At 37.0% G+C, this 13,881-nt stretch overlaps 1 protein-coding gene across 1 annotated transcript; it reads left to right on the forward strand.

Moving 5' to 3' along the window:
• Positions 1-9,992: 9,992 nt before the first annotated feature.
• On the forward strand, positions 9,993-13,438 carry LOC114533073. The gene is made up of 6 exons (XM_028554659.1): positions 9,993-10,317; positions 10,470-11,005; positions 11,308-11,457; positions 11,770-11,830; positions 12,656-12,813; positions 13,175-13,438. Exons 1-6 carry the CDS (start codon positions 10,296-10,298, stop codon positions 13,436-13,438), a joined length of 1,191 nt encoding a protein of 396 aa, XP_028410460.1. The 5' UTR covers positions 9,993-10,295.
• Positions 13,439-13,881: the final 443 nt, after the last annotated feature.

Consider the following 13,881-nt stretch of genomic DNA (forward strand, 5'->3'; position numbering starts at 1 on the left):
CAGTCTGCCTCTGGGGGCACACAACCCTTGTGTGGCCTTGTTGGCCACACAACCAACAAACAGCCCCCCTAAAGTTATTATATATATTATTTTTATATATTGTGATGACACATCGCGTAAATTAGGATATTAAATTGATAACGAAAAGTTTTTAAAAATTGGAAGCTATCTGGAAGCAAATGGTTTACATTACATTTCAGTAAAATTAAATGCGGGCAAGCCTCTCTCCTGTGGTGCAGGGAGTGGATGATCTTCTGAAATGAAACATCAAAATACATAGATGTAATTACATATTCAGGATTGCTCACCTGGCCCATCCACTGCCACGGCAGGTTGCTCTGCTTCTCTTAATCTATCGTTTACGGGAAATTCGTTAGAAAAAATAAAAACCTTGTGAAAAATGAATTGGATTAATACTTTGAATATTTTTTATTTACCTTCATCATCCACAATATCATTGGCATCAACTTCAATGTATACATATGGCCAGAGTATTATAATGGGCCACACTAAATTGATTTATGTCTTTGAGAATGAATCAATCTTTCACATATATGGCATGTTTGTCATTTGCAGAAAGAAAAGATTACCACGAATTATGCATACTTTTATATGGCCAAGTGCCTATCTGTAAACATACCAAGTACTTCTTCATTTTCCACTAAAATAATTAGAAAAATCAGTAATAGTAAAAACTTTTACCATTACACAACAACCATGAGAAAAGTGGTTTGTAAAATGGTAGAAATGAGGTTGCATCTTACTTTTTTCTCTCCTTTTAGATGATCTTATATGCCATCAACATAAAAATATATCGAGTAAACATATTTTAATACTATTTCAAAAGCACTATACGGTTAAAATACATTGTATACTTGAGGCAAGCTTAAAATTCCTACAATATAGCTACTGAAATGTTATTTTTGAGAAAAGAAATGTATTAAAATAGCAAACTTACATTTTTAAAATAATATTCATGACCTTTGTCGTGGTAAAATATATAAAAAATACAATAGTTTCATTAATTTATTGAGAAAAGTTGAGCACAAAAGACAATACGCGTCCGCGTTGCAAAAACATGCAGATTTAAAAATGCAATAAAAAGGATACAATAGTCTCTTGCTAAAATATTTGTGCTTAAATTGGTAAATTAAAATGTCGACTGTGGAGTAGTATATTATCATTTATTCGAGTGAACTTTGAAATGTTTAATATTTTTATTTTGAAAAAGACTTACCACAGTCCAAAAACAGCACAGTATCGGCAGGATGTTTTCCTGCTCTTTTTGAAATTTATGTTATACGTGAATTTTGCGTGTACTTTATTATTGTTTCCAGGCAAATCACGAAATATCCCTGTGCGATGGTACTGTGTTTTTCATTCAATTGATTGTTATTGTAATGTAACTTACCTGATTACCTGATTGATATAGTGTACATGTCAACAGCCACCCTCAAAAGCATAATACCTGATATTATGCCTAGTAACAGGCAATATGACACATGTACAGTACATTGCCATCCTCAAAAACACAATAATAGAGGCAAAGTTGTAATAAGACATGCAAAACTTCACTTCTAAAATTGTGTCTAGTAGCAGGCAAGAATAATTTCCTCAAAAGCACATTGGTTCCCAGTATCATTAAACAAAAGGATATAACAACTTACAGTACAATTCATATCATTATATGCATATATTCAATGCTCATGCCTCTGCTCAGTCTTTTCTGCAAGCACACGAAGTCGTCATTTTGCTTCTTGTTGAATCTTCAAATTTTTATTCCTACCAATGACTTTCAGACAATCAAATGTCATAAGTTCAAACACAATATCGTGAATTGATCTTACCCTGGATGTTGCCTGCCACAAATGTGCAGCCAGCAACTCTCTCCTCTTTACCTAAATCAACAACAGCCTTGTTTAGTGTCTGTCCTTAGGATTTGTGTATTGTCATGGCATACCTCAGCCGCAAGGGCAATTGTTGTCTTGACAAATACTTGCCATCAGCCATCGACTCAAACAGTCTTGGAGGCACAGGTATACACTTTGAACATTCTTGTAGAAATGCAGGACCAGAATATGCCGGAAAATGGACCAGTACTGCAATCGGTAGATTTGGTGGACCATTATTCTCTGCAAACCAAAATTGCTCAACATTTCTGAAAGAGCCATTGCAAAGACTGACTTCTGCCCACATGTTACACGTCAGCATCACTTCTGCTTTGGTTGACAAAAAGGAGGACTGCTTCCAAACCACCTGCATCATCAGATGTTGCCGCACTTGCACCCCAACCTGAATGCCTTGCTTGAATTTTGACCAATGGTTGTCCAATCTCTAGCAACCTCTCATAATTATATTCAGCAACACATTTTTTATCAAAGTACAGCCGAATAGCATCATTAAATTGATCCATTGCAACATTAGGTCTGGAGTGCTCTATCAATAGTTTCCAGTCCATCTCTGTGACTTATCCATCTCATCAATAGTGCCCTGAATGCAACTACTTCTGGGTCTTCACCAATCTGTCGCATGACCTGGTCTAAAATGACTACACAATCAAATGTTAAATACATACTGTGACCATGGTCACTGATTACGGATCCATTACCTGCAATCAACATTGGTTTATCGCTTACAGGAGTTAACTGGCCAAAATCCCCCATTAGGATAATCGACATGCCACCAAATGGGACATCCTCTTTTCCTGTACCTGCACGTATTCTGTTGTCAAGCCATATACTTTCGCTAGTGGTATCCTTTGTGTTTTTCAAGATAATCCCAAAATGGTGTGTTGTATACGGTTGTAACAACACAGCTAGTTCAGAGAAAGGTATATATTTATACTGTATACCTTATTGGGATGATAGCAGGCAAATTGCGAGAGCCAGAAGAAAGAGATGGGATGACTTTATTCGACGGAAAAGAGACAAATGGCTGCCAAGTGCTAGCTCAGTTGTGTGGTCTTATCACTTCGCGGAAGAGTGTTTTGATTACGGTTCGAGCACTGTAGAGAAGTACAAGACTCCAAAGCTTAAGCGTGATGAAATTGGAGTAACTCCTGTGCCTTCTCTGCTGCCTGAAGCAACATCTTTTGATAGTGAACGCACCATGCGCTTACAACGCGTATGTGTTATATCTCGTGTATACTCTATATTGCATTTTTAATTGTGCGTTTTACTAGCTTTGGTTTGTACTTATATATTTTATTACTTTTAATAGGTTGTATTTAAAGCTGAGATATCAAATCTTTCGAATAATTTTTAGAGAGCACTTGAGGGACCCCCAACTGTGGAAGATCCTCAGCCTTCTACGTCAACAAACCTGAGTATTTTAGATTTTAATACGTATTATTGGTTTGGTGTATTTACAAAACAATATCTACAATTATAGATTACATTTGTGGAAAGAGTTTCAACTGGTGAGGAACCTGTACCTTCAACCTTCACGTAAAGAAAAGAGGTAAGATTTTTGGACTATGGAACCGATGGTATCATATGTCATAGAGTGATGTTTAGAAAATGTCAGTCAGTGGTCATGCATACCCTGATAAGGCCATATACTAATGACAGATGTGTTGTAAACATACAAAAGGTCTATTGCAAATAAGTACTTTTGTCTTTATAGCACAGGGAATGTAGCAATTGCAAAGCTTTATTGTTGCCAAAAAATAAGAGGCTTAAAGACAGGTTACAGCGGCTCTTCGCATGTGCAAGCTTTGTTTACATTTTTGTTTTGATCTGCAATGATTCTACAACATGAAGTATATCATATATTCGCAATGATTTAATAACAAAAGAGAGGAGCGACGCTTGTTTCAAAAATATATTTGCGGAAAAAAACTATAGAAAAAACCGAAAATAAGCAAATACAACATTTTACGGAAACACTTTACAATAGTGGATGAAAAGCCGCTTTGAAATCTTAGATTAACAGCTGGAGCGGTGGCCGAAGTTGTCATACAAAGGTGCGAGTTCTAATCAGTTTGCTTTTGGTTTGTTTATATTTGGGACTTGATAGCCTTGGAAGTGTTAGTAATGTCTTTAATAATGAAATATACTGTGCAGTATCTTTCCGTCGTCGAAAACTCATTCATACCAGGGTGGTGACAGTCATGGCAGGAGCAATTTAAGGAAGCCTTTCGCTTGAAGATTTCGAAGCTAAAGTTTTGGAAAACGCAGCGGCTATGCCTAACCGCGACCAAATCACAGTGTGCAAATGTAAAGGGCACTGTCTTTATGAAAAAGGACGGAATTTCTGTCTGTGCAGAAGTATCAATAGCTTGTGTTCGAGCGTGTGTCATGGCAAAGACTTTGCCTGTTGCATGAACAACCGACTTGTTCAAGAAAGCGGTAGTGATGAGAGTGTAAGTAAAATTATGTCATTCTTTAAATATATGGGTGGGAGAGAGCCAAGAGGGCTGGTTTCATTGTGGAAATATTTTTCCACTTTGTTCACTTTGTGATTTGCAATTATCTAGGACTCTGAATTCACTATAGAGGAAAGTGAGAATGAGGGCGAGCTGCTGCAAGTGGTCGACCAAGGGGGAGAGCAAGAGGTCAGGGAAGAGGGCAAGGTACTGCTTCACAGGGATTAAGGATGAGCCGATTAATCGGTAAATAATCGGCAAAGCTGATTAATCGGCCTTTTTTAAAATAATCGGTAATCGGCCGATTATTGCCTGATAATCGGCAAATAATCGGCAATAAGACTTTTTCTGTTCCTGCCAAGAAAATGATAAAATAACTGAATGCAAGTGAATAGATTTTCAATTTTTCACGTTGCGGGCGTCAAAAAAGTGAAAAAACCCACGTCTTTTGTCTCATCTGTGTTTGAGGAAGTCATTAAAAACAGTTAAGCCACCGACGCATTCCGATGCCTCAGCAACGCATTCCTACCAAAACTCAACTTTGAATATTGACATGCGAGAATGAAGCCGATTTTCATTGTAAATAGTGTATATTGTAAACATTAAAACCGCATTTACAACTTAATGGTTATTCATCTTGTACTTTTCCTTTTAATTTCTAAATAATCGGCAGCTACCGATTAATCGGCCGATTAGTTCCAATAATCGGCTCATAAATAATCGGCCTCAGTAATCGGCAATTTTCCTTATCGGCTCATCCCTAACAGGGATGTGGAAGGGGAGGTAGTGGAAGAGGTTGTGGGAGAGGCAGGGGGCGTTTGGTAGAATAGCCAAATATTGCTGAAAATCAAGCAGATCATGAGCAGCATTTAGTGGTAAGATGAGCCTTTGTCAACACTTGATTTCATACAATTATTTTTGAAAGCCTTTGTGTAAAAACAATAAAACATAATGATGGTTGTCCAATACTGTTGCAAGCATACGGGTCGTTCGTTTCGTAAAATTTTTTATACGGATGGTAAAGCGGTTTAGGCATTTCTATTCGTGAGAAGTAGGCAACCATTTGCACCATTGGTATCAAATAGACTCTTAGTTTACGATCTGTAAATAAACTATGTCGCTTCGTAAACGCATTTTGTCGACTAGAACATGAGGCATGGAAACTAATGTGTGTCTAAGGCGTAAACAGCTGTATCCCCAAACAGACTGTGTCTATTTGTAAATAGGGCAAGTTGTGTCTATAGGACAGGGCTCTCAAAAGCTTGTCGATCCGTACCATTGGTATTGAATGGACTGTTTGTTTGCGATCCGTAAACAGAGTGTATCAATTCGTAAATAGGGCATGATGTGTCTAGGACAGGGCTCTGAAAAAGTTGTCGATCCCTACCATTGGTGTCGAATGGACTGTTCGTTTACGATCCATAAACAGACTGTGTCGATTCGTAAATATAGGGAAGATGTGTCTAGGATAGGCCTCTGAAAAGCTTGTCGATCCGTACCATTGGTATCGAATGGACTGTTCGTTTACGATCCGTAAGGAGAATGTGTCGATTCGTAAATAGGGCATGATGTGTCTAGGATAGGGCTCTGAAAAGCTTGTCGATCCGTACCATTGGTATCGAATGGACTGTTCGTTTACAGTCCATAAACAGAGTGTGTCGATTGGTAAATAGGGCATGATGTGTCTAGGACAGGGCTCTCAAAAGCTTGTCGATCCGTACCATTGGTATCGAATGGACTGTTCGTTTACGATCCGTAAGCAGAGTGTGTCGATTCGTAAATAGGGCATGATGTGTCTAGGACAGGGCTCTCAAAAGCTTGTCGATCCGTACCATTGGTATCGAATAGACTGTTCGTTTACGATCCGTAAACAGAGTGTGTCGATTCGTAAATAGGGCATGATGTGTCTAGGACAGGGCTCTCAAAAGCTTGTCGATCCGTACCATTGGTATCGAATGGACTGTTCGTTTACGATCCGTAAGCAGAGTGTGTCGATTCGTAAATAGGGCATGATGTGTCTAGGACAGGGCTCTCAAAAGCTTGTCGATCCGTACCATTGGTATCGAATGGACTGTTCGTTTACGATCCGTAAACAAACTGTGTCGATTCGTAAATAGGGCATGATGTGTCTATAGGACAGGGCTCTCAAAAGCTTGTCGATCCGTACCATTGGTATCGAATAAACTGTTCGTTTACGATCCGTAAACAAACTGTGTCGATTCGTAAATTGGGCCAGATGTGTCTGGGATACACTGTTAATTTCAAGGAGTAGATACTACTCCAAAAAAGGAGTAAAAAAAAAAGGTACCAGTTGACTCTGATTTGGGAGTATATTTTACTCCATTAATTTAACTCCATTTTTAGAGTACTTTCTACCTCACTAATGGAGTAATATTTACCCTTGCAGGAGTAAAAAATACTCCAGTTTAAAGTTTTACTCTTATTTTGGAGTTAAAAATATACTAAAAGTGGAGTATTTTTTATTCCTTATGGGAGTGAAAACTACTCTAAATGAAACTTTTACTCTAAATTTGGAGTAAATAATACACCAATAGTGGAGTACATTTTTATTCTTAATGGGAGTGAAAACTACTCTAAATGAAACTTTTACTCTAAATTTGGAGTAAATAATACACCAATAGTGGAGTACATTTTTATTCTTAATGGGAGTGAAAGCTACTCTAAACTAAATTTTTACTCTTGGATATGGATATGGGCATTTTATTATAGACTTGACTATAATATCCTTAAAGTTTCCAGCTTATTCAAAAGCCAGAAACAGCCAACAAGTTTCAAAGGATAAATATTTTTTTGAACTTACCCTGCAAATTTTCAGCAGTTCCGTCGTGGCTGTACGGTCTTTCATTAACATGGGTAGAACTACCACTGATGTGGTTTCTCTCACATCTGTTAAAAATAATATACCGTTATTGGATTTAATAATATATAACTGCAGTTTTGCCATCTTAAAGAATGAGTATCAATCGTCATGCAATGCGCTGCTATGTTTACAGTTTTATGAATTTATGGGCCCCCGAAAATGGCGATATAATTACAGATACTGATTTACAAATTGGTTATAAATAACCATAATAGCCATTTATGCATGTACCTGATTCATTCACAGTTTCATTTGCACTAGCTTCTTCCTCCAACAGCTCAAGGGTTTCTTTGCAGCACAATTTTTTACTTGCTAGTTTCAAGATTTTTTCCACCCAGTTTTCCCTAAATTGGTCGACCATGTCCTTGAAATAACCATCCTTCTCCATCACCCGATCAAATTCGGCTTTAAGCTAAAAATAATAATGTTATTTTAGATTTAATTCACATAAATTTTCTATTCTTTATCATCAACCTAATAGAATAAAGATACAATATCATGGCAATGATAGCACCAATCATGAATGGGCATGGAGAAAATATCTTTATAATTAACATATATTTACTTCAGATGGAAGAGCTAGTGCAGAATACTCTTTCACCACATTATCAATTGCTGTTGGTTGCAGCAAAATGGACTGCCTTCTATGGGAATATGTTAGTTCCATTAAATTTTTTATCAAGGCCATTTTTCTATTGGTAGTTTTCTTCATTTCTTTCTTCATCATAGAGATGTGTTCTGTGCAGGTTTCCTCTGTTTCCCCTTCCGCCATCTCAGGCAATTTTCCACTACTGACTTTCATTTTCTTTGGCTTGACTTCATCAGGGCGCTTGACTGTAGGAATGCTTCGCTTTATGCCACTAGGTTTTGATTTTCGTTTGTTTTTCAGGTGATTTTTAATTGCTTGTTCCCATGAACCCTGCAATAATATAAAAAAGAAACTTTACACAATCTGAGTGTTGATAATCTATTTCAACATGCTGTCTGTTACTTACTGGAACTAAAACATGGGCTAAAACATTACCAGACACAAGCACAAGTCCACATCAAGAGTAAAGTTGCAATTAATAGTTTACATACAATTCCAGATCCCAATTTGTCAGCCAAAAATGGGTATTTCTTTATTATTAACAATGCCACATGTTCCCTCTCTGTCTTTGTTGGATATAATGTATGTGCCCGGATTGAGGAGCAGACATCTCGGGTGAACTCATTACGAACTCGACTGGTCATGTTCTTCATTTTCAGGCCATCAGTGACGTCTTTTGAGAACTATAAATAAACAAAAGTATAATCTTATTATATCATATCTGGGATAACATGAATACATTGCTTAACTCATTAAGCTGCAGAGCTTTCCCATTGACAAGTTCAATCATCTAGCATTAGACAAATAAAAAAGTAGAGTGCACTGGGGTGCAACATTAGGCTCAATAGGTTAAAATACATGTAATCAAAATGCATCACAATCCAACATACCATGCTTGGTAATTCAAAATTCTGTAGCCATTGAGTATTTCTTCTGGAAACTTCTTCAGTTTCAGAAAAAGACAAATCTTTGTCATTGAATAACATAGGACTTGATGTGCAGGAATTGGATGGAGATGAAGAGGTTGAAACGTTCTGCAATAATGGGGTTGATTGTTGGGGTAAAGTTGGCAATGGAGAACAGCTTCCATCTACAGATCCTGAGCGAGCGCTTTTTGGAGTGCTAGGGCTAGAGTTACAATTCGATACTGAAAGATCAACCTACAAAAAATATATTGTAAAAAAGCAGATTTAACAAACCATTTACAACAGCAGGGATTTTATACCTTAAAAACTGACGTGCTCAATTTACTTGAACGGTGTTGACCACCAAGCAAGGCTCTCAATGGCCAAAGCAGGCCACATTTTAGAATATTTAGGCCATATTTGACCGCGTAGCTCAGTTAGCAGAGCATTGGACTAGTATTCCAAAGGTCGTAGGTTCTAGCCCCACCATGGTCAGGCATATTTTTCAAGCTTGCCCGGTGTGGATATATACCCTCAGAGTAACAACACAATCATATTATTCACCTGAGTGCACTGCACAAGATATACAGAAAAATTATAACCTACCTGATTTTTATATTTTTGGATAGCAATCCTTAATTTCACAATCTGCCCTCCTTTGATACCCAATTCTTTCAGCAAGACATCACTAACTCCTTCAAGCAACTCAACTGTATTGAGCTATGAAAATAAAACAGCCATATTTTATAAAAATTGTAACTATTAACTGACATTAATTTTGCTACATAGTTGACATGTATGCTATAGCTTTCCAGCACAAATAAAACATTTAATCAAGACTGTGACAGACTGCCACATTTAGTGTAGAATAAACAAAAGTCAATGGTAAACCACAATGCATTGTGCGCCCAAAATCCAGCACAAATAAAACATTTAATCAAGACTGTGACAGTCTGACAGACTACCGCATTGTCGCCTACTGGCAGTGGATGTATTGACTAATGACTATTGTATATAATTTGTGATCGATATTTACCTTGTCTTCTGTTAGTTTGTCCAGTACCTGTTGGCTGACTCCGGCACTCAACAAAAACTCCGACAATTCTAGGCCCATTGATGTCTCCTAAAACGAATAAAATGTCGTTGAATTAAGAAAACTATTAAGAAATTCATGCATAAATTCAAGATCGTAGACGCGCAGTCGAGTGGCTTGGCATCTTTTTTATTCTCTTGCCACCAATCCTTCCCCATTTAAATAAAATAATCTTTGCAGTACCTCTAAAAATGAATCCATTCTCTGTATCTGGTCTCTGAAATATGCTTTACACAGTATAAATACAGTATTTTAAAATGATTATTTCAAGACTTAGGATCTTTCGCGAGCACGAGGGAGAAAAGAATTTTGAAACCGACGCGCGCTATTCTTATTAGCATTGTCACGTGATCGTCAAAGAAGCACATGATTGGATGACCAATATCTTGCAATGATGACGTGGCAAGAAAAATGCAGAAGTTTGAGAATATAGAAGGAAAATTTGGGTGGAAACACTGTTTATGAAGTTTATGAAGAAACATGGTATATTTTTTATAAAAATATATTGCAAAAGTGTAAAAATGTCCTTTACAAAACCAATAATGTAGTTTTATTTTTATTCGACGAATGAAAAATGGTTTATCGTTGTAGCATGTGTGTTGGTTACCTTACTGTGTCTTTAACGGAACTCCTAGATCACCTACGTAGAAGCCATTCAAATGACCCAAGTTTCCATGTGGTTTGTGGTCTCGATGGTTGTCCCAGAACATACAAACGGGTTGAATCTTTTCGAAATCATTTAATTCGAAAACACAACATTTATGGAAAGGAAAATGAGCCAATTATGAACAATAACGATGTTCCTAGGGATGTGAATATGGATGTTGACGATGAAAATAATCCAGCCATACAAGCTGAACCTGCACATGTACTTGCTGAAAATATGCTACGAGATAATGCTCTCTGCCTTTTTGGTTTCAAGGATAAGGGTCGTGTGACTCAAACTGTAGTGAATCTTTTTGCCGAGAGCAGTACGCAGATGGTAAGGAACAGTCTAAACATTGCTATGTCAGAGATCAAGGAAAGACTTGCCGCTGTTGGGCAAGCAATTGAAGACATTCCAGGGTTGCAACAAATCTTTGATCAGGACAGTTCTGCTATGAATCCCTTACGTGGTATCGAAACCGAACAAAAGCAACATCAATACAACCTCAACCATTTTAATCTTGTGGTAAGTCTGTTTTATGCACTGTCATTGCCATTGGAACCCCCACCCCAGAGAAATGAGGGGAATTAGACTTGTTGCCTCTCTAGGGACGATTTGTCAGTCTAATTTCCACCTATACCTAAGGGGGAGTATACAGCACATGCTTTGTGACTACTAGACACTAGTTTCTTCTTGAAAGAAGGATGTTGCCAATATCCCCACCTCCCTGGGGCATGTAATCAGCCTCTTACTTGCTGTCATGTAAACAACCTGGTATTGTAAAAATGGAACATTGTTAATTTCTAAAATATGTTTTTTAAAATAAGGAACCCAGAAAGATAGTGCTTCATAGATCCCATGTGAAAGTCAGAAGAGGACGACAACTTAAAGTAGTTGAGAAAACAGACGATGCATTTTACATTCCTTTACTTGAAAGTCTACAGCAGCTTCTAAATGATGAGTCAATTCTGGAAGAGGTAGCATATTTTTTTCCCTCCCGCTGATGCACCTGTCAACATGCATATATCTATATATATATATATATATATATATATATATATATGTATATGTATATGTATATGTATATGTATATGTATATGTATATGTATATGTATATGTATATGTATATGTATATGTATATGTATATGTATATGTATATGTATATGTATATGTATATGTATATGTATATGTATATATAGTATTTATTACAATTCATTGCAAAATGGTGAGCCATTGTGATAAATTATTAATGTAATTATCAGATGTAATTTTATTCCTTTTCACTCTAGGTGGAAAATCCACATGCCAGGGATGATGGGTATTTGGATGATTTCTGTGATACTGATTACAGTAGTCCCCCGCTAACTCGAACTCGCTTAACTTGAACTCCTCGCTAACTGGAACTAAATCCAATTCCCCTTGAATTTGATAGTGTTTTTTTATAGTAATTTACTCCGCTTAACTCGAACTCGCTTAACTCAAACTCCTCGCTAATTCGAACAAATTTTGTTTCCCCTTGGTCAAATATATCCGGTTAACTCGAACTTTGGTTTCGAATCATAGATCAGCAAACTTTAAAATGTGAGAAGATAGAATTTTGACAACTGGAAACTATCAACATAACAACAAGTTAATCAGTGTATAATTGTATATAAATGCTTATAAATTTTAAAAGATTTTGTGTGGTGCTATGGTCGTTATTGATCTGACTTTTTTAGTTCCTTTTGTATTCTTTCGATCTTTTTAATTTTAAAACGTCGTCCACTCTCGCTGACCATTCATATTGAGAGGCCTGGTATCCCTTAAAGAATGATTCGATTGGATTTTATATCTTATTGTATTACTTATATAATAAACATAATCTGACACCAACTCCGGTTAACTCGAACCCCCGGTAACTCGAACAATTTTTCTTTCCCCTTGGGAGTTCGAGTTAGCGAGGGACCACTGTACTTTAAAGATCATCCTCTATTTGGCATTGATCCATATGCATTACAACTTTTGTTGTATTTTGATGAATTTGAAGTTTGTAATCCACTGGGATCAAGAGCTAACAAGCATAAACTTGGTATGATGAACTGTAGGCTATGGACACAAACTTGATTCTATGGCATTGTTTTTATGATATATGCTACTAATACAATATATCTTTGCTCTATATCTTGTTTGTTTAAGGTGCTTTGTATTACACACTTGGGAACATCAAACCATGCAACCGCTCTCACATGAATGCTGTTCAACTTCTTGGTTTGATAACTTGTAAACACCTGAAGCTATATGGTATAGAGCCTTTGCTAGAGGCATTTATGGAAGACTTGCATAAACTTGAGCAGGTAACTGAATGTGTAGTGCAATTCTGTATTATATTTTACATAATGCTGGAGCGCTTAAAGGTAGTAACATTTTTGTCAACACAAACTTTAGCTGGAACCACATTTTCCAGTGTTAATGTTGTTTGTTGATGACTGAATTACCCATTTTCTGCTGGTCATGTTGACAAACATTGCTACACATCTTAACCACAATGCACCCCAGTCTGCTGTTTGCCCAAAAAAGTAGGGCACACTGACTGCGGCACATTGTGGCTTAATGGGTTAATTACTAAACTTATTTGTAGGATTCTGGATATATATTTATTCTGAACATAATACCATATGCAGCATATCTTATATTTTACTCTTATGCTGATTTCAGGATCTAGTTCAGGCAATGAATATAGACAACCTGAGAAGGCTTGCTCTTGAATTGCTGAGAAGACAGGCAGCAGCATTTGCTGACATTGTTAATGGTGAGCTTGTGAGCGGGAATGAACCCCACCAAACCCAGAACCTGATAATGATGCTCCAGATTGGTGCAAGTGTGGGTGCTGCATTATTATGCCCACTCAAGAAGAGAACAAATGCAGCACCCGATCAAGACGTCCTTGTATCTCAAGAACAAACCTTTTCAATCAACTAATCCTTGATGGGAATGTTTTGGAGATCTCAATGCGATACAGAGAAGATGTTTTGGTGTTAAACAATGTCAGGAACAATGAAAACTTTCGTCATGCTGCATATAGACACTATGTTCTGGTAGATTAGGAAGGGGAAATAGGAGAGTAGTACCAAGCTGTTGTGTGGTTGCTATTTGTAACCGTTATCCTTCACCTAATGGACAGTACAGGGGATACTTGCCTGCACGTGTTTAGATAATTTAGCACTTAAAGCATAAATGGTGCCCCCAAAAAGTAGACCAAAATAAACCACAATTGATGTTTGTGGGCATAAATATGTTTTTGGCCTGATGTTATAGCAGGCCCAAAAATATTAATGCTCAAGAACATAAAGTATATTATTATATTGTATTATATTATATCAATACAATGCAAGTGAACATTTTTAGAATTGGGCTAAGCCAGC

This window comes from Dendronephthya gigantea, unplaced genomic scaffold, assembly GCF_004324835.1.
Source record: "Dendronephthya gigantea isolate DGI-Jeju-01 unplaced genomic scaffold, DenGig_1.0 000085F, whole genome shotgun sequence".
Taxonomy (NCBI): Eukaryota; Metazoa; Cnidaria; class Anthozoa; order Malacalcyonacea; family Nephtheidae; genus Dendronephthya; species Dendronephthya gigantea.

Coding starts and splice junctions, on each gene's coding strand:
- LOC114533073 (XM_028554659.1), top strand. CDS start 10,296: ATGAAGTTTATGAAGAAACATG. Junction 11,831..12,655: donor TTTCTGTGATACTGATTACA/GTAGTCCCCCGC, acceptor TGTTTGTTTAAG/GTGCTTTGTATTACACACTT. Junction 12,814..13,174: donor ACTTGCATAAACTTGAGCAG/GTAACTGAATGT, acceptor TGCTGATTTCAG/GATCTAGTTCAGGCAATGAA.